Here is a 6296-nt window from a genome sequence, read left to right as displayed (position 1 = left end):
GATGAGGGCAGCGACATCGTCTGTCGTACCAGGGGGGGGGGGGGTGGTCGGCCTATCATGTTTCATGGTGGTGGAGAGACGGCAGTGGTTTTGAGGTAGGAGCGACGGCGCGGAGAGAAGGTCTGGTCGGAGATTGGACCGCAGACCCTCTGAAGGCTTGCTGAGTTTCGACCGTACACCTCGGCTTAAGCTTAAGCGCTTACCCTCCAGAGGCACGCGGAGTTGCGAGACTAATGTAGTACATCTCGAACCAGCCCCTACGATGAGATGGGGCTTCAAGCGACGGGAGCGAGAGGGTCTCGTGGAGATACCGCAAAACAGCCGCCAACGCAAAGCGACGACGGCCCAATCAGATTGCTCGGCAGGGTCGCTTTCCGGGCGCCCGGTTAGGTACGACGTACAGGTAAGCTTACAGTAAAGCAGATATCAAAAAGAGGCGGCAGATAGGAGTAGGAGAATTAAAACAAGAGATACTGTACCAGAGCCGCAGAAAATAGCGCAAGGGGGCTGGCGGCAAAGAGGGAAGGGAACGGGCGGGAAAGCGACCTGTCCCTTACGGCCGCACTTTATATACCGTTTGCGGTCAGAGGGATCCCAGTTAGGCACACCCGCTGCCGACAATAATCGGCAGTGTTCCTGAACAGACTGTGTTCGTCCGCTAGTGGAGGCCGTGGGCAGCGGCCGCGTCGTCGATGGCGCTTCGAGACGAGACCCTCGCTCTACTCCGAACTACAATTTCCTACTTTTGCTCAGAGGCTGGTGCAGTGTACAATGCATGTCATACTCGGCTCCAACTCCAGACTATTGCGCTGTACTAATCATAGCCTGCGTCGCTTTCTGGGGGAACCTTCTCCCATCCATCCGTCTGCAACCTTGATCAAAATTTGCCCCTCCCCACATTGTCGCTAGGAGTTGTGATCCCCACCTGCGCACTACGCGCACGCTGTGTGATGAACGAGTATACACTTTCAATGCAGACCTCAAACAGGCCGCCCTTGGCCGCGCCTCAGAGCCCCTTCGTCTAGAAGTCTGTCTCCTCGAGTGTGACGGTATAGTTTAGCATGCAAAGCAGACGAGTTTCAGGCTCTTTGGCGGGAGCTTGAGTGGCGACACATCATCCGGTACACCCGATGCTTTGCCGACGCAGACGAAGTGCCCTTGCGGCAGAGCGCCTCGAAGTCGCCACAGAATCTGCCCCACGCGTTAGTATGCCACACACTGGCGTGGACCTCGGCGGTAGCGTAGGGGACGAGCTCACGTGTCCTTGCCCACACTGTCGAACACCGCATGCACGCCCTCGCCGTTCGTGATCTCGAGCACACGCCGCACCGTGTCCTCTTGGGGTACAACATAACGTGGTCTGCTCCATACGGCTTGACGATCTCCGTCTTCTCGGGCGTGCTCGTAGTGCCGATGACCGTCGTGCCACGCGACGTGGTACAATGTACTTTTCGACCTGAACGGCGGCGGGTGTGACCGTGACTGTAGTGGTGACAGCGGCGGGGGCCGACCAATTTTTGGGAGTGTCGTAGTTTCACGTTTGACGCACCCAAAGGGCTTTGTATCTTTGACGCCGTGCTTTGGCCCTTTTGTCCGTCACGCAGTGGCACACTCCATCATTGCACCTTTGTTCTCTGTATGTATATATACGCGCCGTTTACTGTAGAAGAAAATCATCCAATTCCCCTCATTCTCTCGTGTGCTCGAACTCCTCTACAAGAGGTTATGAGCCCCGCCGCGTAGACCGCATCAACAAACTTACCTCGCACCCCGAAATTCCCGAAATTTCGCTCTCACACCAAGTTTCAACACCCGCATCAGCACGATTATCGAGTAACGATACGACAGCATGTCGGCGGACAGTGAACGGACGACAGCTATCTACGGTGGCGGCGGCCACCGCATCGAACCCCTTCGCGGACCCGAAAACTTCGTGCCATGGACAGTCCGGATGGAGGACATCTTGGACGACATGGACTACTGGCCTATCGTTAAGGGGGAGCTAAAGAAACCCGAAAACGATAAGGAAGACAAGTGGACAAAGAAGGACCGCAAGGCACTCACCCAGATTCGCCTCCGTGTCTCGGAGGCAATGATCCCCTATATCATGTCCGCAAAGACATCGAAAGATGCCTGGGACACGCTCCAGGCGATGTTCAAGGTCTCCGGACCAATCGCGGCTGTCCTCATCCAGCGGAAGCTGTTCCGCTACATGATGGAGGAAGGCTCCAATGTCGAGGAGCAGATCCGCATGCTGCGCGGTTACCAAGAACAGCTCGTCGCACTCGATTCGGCGGTCAGCGATAAGGACTTTGCATTTGTCTTGCTCACCGCCCTCCCAAACTCCTGGGACCCATTCGTCAGCGCGCTCGACACCAGTGATCTCGAGACGAACAAGCTCATTGGTCGCATCCTTGCAGAAGACAACCGTCGGAAGGCGCGCGCGACCACCGAGACGACGCTCTTTGCGAAGAAAGGCAAAGAGATGAAGAAAGGCAAGTTCCGCAAGGGCGTAACATGCTATAACTGTGACAAAGAAGGACATCTCGTGTCAGAGTGCCGTGGACCGAAGAAGAACGCCAACAGCAGCAAGCCGTCAAAGGCGCATCACACCCTCGATCACAATACGGATGACTCCTATGAGTTCAACATCTTCGACGAACAGACGTTCGTTGCGCACTCGGGCCTATAGCTGGCAGACTCGGCCACTCAGTCACACATTGTACGCGACCGGTCCCTATTCACTTCCTACCACGAGACACCTGATGGCAAGATCTCGGGAGCCGGCTTGTGTAGAGCACTTGGATGCAGAACTGTCTCTGTAATCTTCAAGATCGATGGACGTGACATCTCGGCCATGCTACAGGACGCGATCCATGCACCTGACCTCCCAAGCAACCTCATATCTATGGGACGACTCACCAAAGCTGGTTTCACCTTTGGTGGCTCGGGCGACGACTTCTTTATCAAGAAGGGCAACCGCACGATCGGACACAGACGTAAATTCAATAATCTGTATCAGCTGGACGTCACCCCCGCCGTTTCGACCGCATATGTCACGAAGACTGGACACACCTGGTACGAGTGGCACTGCATCTTGGGCCACATCAACAAGGCGCAACTTCGCGATCTCAAGAAGCACTCGGTCGGCATGGACGTCGACAAGTCCTCAGACTTCGATTTCGCATGCGAACCCTGTATTCAGGCAAAACAGGCTAGATGCCCCTTCCCGAAGGAGTCGGAGACACAGTACAAAGACATCGGCGAACTCACCGTGTTTGACACCTAGGGTCCAGCGCGGACCGAATCGATCCACCGCAATCGGTACTATGTGTCGTTCACCGACGCGAAGTCCCACAATTCCACTATCGGCTTCATGAGGTCACGCGACGCTGCGCTCGACCACTTCAAGAAGTACAAGGCCCGCATCGAGAAGCAAACCAGGAAGAAGCTCAAGGCTGTCCGCTGCAACAATGCGAAGGAATTTGTCGACAGCAAGTTCAAGGCCTATCTTGATGAGCAAGGCATCATTCTCGAGACGACGGCGCCGTACTCACCTGCCCAGAATGGGATCGCCGAACGCCTAAATTGCACTCTTGTCGAACACGCTCGTGCGATGCTCATCACGAAGAACCTGCCGAAGTTCTTGTGGGAAGACGCTGTCGCATACGCGTGCTTCCTGAAGAACTGGTCTCCTACGCGCACACTGGGTGGGAAGACACCTTACGAGGCCTTCTGGGGCAAGGTGCCCAACATTTCCGACCTACATGAGTTTGGTTCTGACGTCTGGGTGCTCAGGCCGGAGACCCAGCAGAACAAGCTCAAGGCAAAGTCAGAAAAATTCCTGTTCACCAGTTTCAGCGATGGAAGCCAGGCATATCGGTACTATAACTCACGTTTGCGCCAGATTCTGACGTCTCGGAATGTCATTTTTCCTAAGATGAGGACGCCACTGATTCCCGAGGTGCCGAGTCCTCGACTTGAGGAGGAGAATGTGCCGCTCGCGCAAGACAAGTCAAGTCCTCCGGCCGAGGACACCACTCCATCTCCCACCTCTGCTAAACCTGCACCGAATTTGACCCCCAATGATATCAAAGTCGACGCTGGCAACCCATCGCCCTCTATTTGTCGCTCCGCACGCTCAGCAACTCCTGCATCAATCAACTATCGCGAGGCTGCAGGCTACCAGGTTCGGAAGCCCAAAGCGGATGGCGACAGCACGAAGACGCACTTCGTGGCTGGCAAAGCATGTTTCCACACCTACACGGACAAGCTGCAGAGCGTACCCGAAGTCAAGTCGCGACCTGACTGGTCACACTGGAAGACCACCATGGACGCTGAAATTGCACAGCTGGATCGACTATCAACCTACAAGCTGATCGACCTGCCCCCGGGCCGCAAGCCCATTGGCTGCCGGTGGGTATTTGTAATCAAACGGAAGGCTGGTGGCGATATCAGCAAGTACAAGGCACGACTTGTTGGCCAAGGCTTCACGCAGAAGCCTGGGCAAGATTTTTTCGAGACCTACGCACCGGTCTGTTGACAAGAATCCCTCCACAGTCTCGTGGCCATCTCAGCACTCTATCGACTCTTCATACACCAACTTGACGTCACTGGAGCATATCTTCACGCTGAACTCGAAGAAGAAATCTACATGGTCCAACCACCTGAGTACAACGATGGCACCGGACGCATCTGGTGACTGCGCAAGGCTATCTATGGGCTACGGCAAGCTGGCCGCGCCTGGAACATCAAACTCAACTACGAGCTCGCAGCTCTTGACTTCTGCCAACTTTCTGCCGACGCCTGCGTGTACGCCCGTGCACTCAATGGTGCCCCCATCTTCATCATCACGCACGTCGATGACATGTCTCTCATGACGTCGAGCCTCACCGTTCTCACAACTGTCAAGAAGCAGATTGCATCCCGACTGGAAGTCACCAATATGGGCGAAATCAAGAAGTATATTGGCATCGAATTCGACATCGACCGTGAACGCGGTATCTACACAATGCACCAGACCACCTACCTCACAACCATCATCGGACGTTTCGGCATGCTTGACAGCAAGCCCGTCCGCATGCCCATGGACCCGGACGTCCACCTCACGCCCACACCCGAGAATGACGCACCCGATACAACATTTCCGTATGCAGCCGCAATCGGCTCGCTCATGTATGCGGCTGTCAGCACAAGACCTGACATCGCGTTCACTATCCAGCACCCTAGCCAGTTCACCGCTCGCCCATCTGCTGCACACATCACGGCAGTCAAACACATTTTCCGGTACCTGAACGGCACGCGCACACTCGGTCTCACCTATCAATCGGACGACAGCAATGTTCTCACCGGTTACACTGATGCTGACTGGGTGACATCTCTCGTCGACTGTCGCTCTATTTCCGGCTATGTCTACACGCTTGCAGGGGGAGCTATTAGCTGGAGCTCGCTCAAGCAGCGCTCCGTCGCGCTCTCAAGCATGGAGTCAGAGTACATAGCTCTCGCACATGCTACCAAGGAAGCCGTATGGCTTCGCGCCCTCTTCTCTGACCTGGGACTGCTCTCAGACGGTCCAACGCCTCTTCTCGGCGACAACCAGGCCGCCATCGCATTCTCGCAAAACAATCAATTCCACAAATGCTCCAAGCACATCAATGTGCGGTACCACTTCACATGCGAACGCATAATCTCCAACGAGATTTCAGTCACCTACTGCGCATCCGAAGACAACCAGGCCAATTTATTCACGAAGGGCCTGTCTCGTCCCGCGCACGAGAGGCAACTTGCTCGAATCAGACTTCGCGCTCGTTGAGGGGGAGTGTCGTAGTTTCGTGTTTGACGCACCCAAAGGGCTTTGTATCTTTGACACCGTGCTTTGGCCCTTTTGTCCGTCACGCAGTGGCACACTCCATCATTGCACCTTTGTTCTCTGTATGTATATATACGCGCCGTTTACTGTAGAAGAAAATCATCCAATTCCCCTCATTCTCTCGTGTGCTCGAACTCCTCTACAAGAGGGAGTTATCTATGGGTGCGCCGCAGGCACAAAAGATTTCGCCCACCCATAGTACTTGCTACACACCGGTGAGCCCCTCTGTGACCTGTGACTGCTGTTCAGGTCGAAAATATACAGTACGCGGTGAAGAGCAGGCCCAGGCCGCCGGCGACGGTGTGCACGAAGATGACATCGCCCTTCTGGACGTTATACGCCTCAGTCATTTGTGTGATGACAGTGAGGCCTAGCATGTGTGACCAGCTAGTAAATACAGGGGGACCGGCATGGGCAGGCGTACCTT

General features: G+C 55.1%; 1 protein-coding gene across 1 annotated transcript in view; it reads right to left on the bottom strand.

Annotated features, from left to right (window-relative positions):
- PHACADRAFT_190760 (uncharacterized protein) overlaps positions 1-244 on the bottom strand; it is a gene marked incomplete at both ends in the record, with an annotated part of 1944 nt that extends 1700 nt beyond the window's left edge. The window contains one exon of the mRNA XM_007390929.1: positions 204-244. Coding sequence (XP_007390991.1) covers positions 204-244 — 41 coding nt within the window. The remainder of the gene's footprint in view (positions 1-203) is intronic.
- Between the last annotated feature and the right edge of the window lie 6052 nt (positions 245-6296).

This window comes from Phanerochaete carnosa (assembly GCF_000300595.1).
Source record: "Phanerochaete carnosa HHB-10118-sp unplaced genomic scaffold PHACAscaffold_1, whole genome shotgun sequence".
Lineage (NCBI taxonomy): Eukaryota > Fungi > Basidiomycota > Agaricomycetes > Polyporales > Phanerochaetaceae > Phanerochaete > Phanerochaete carnosa.
This window is presented reverse-complemented; position numbering and strand designations above follow the sequence as displayed.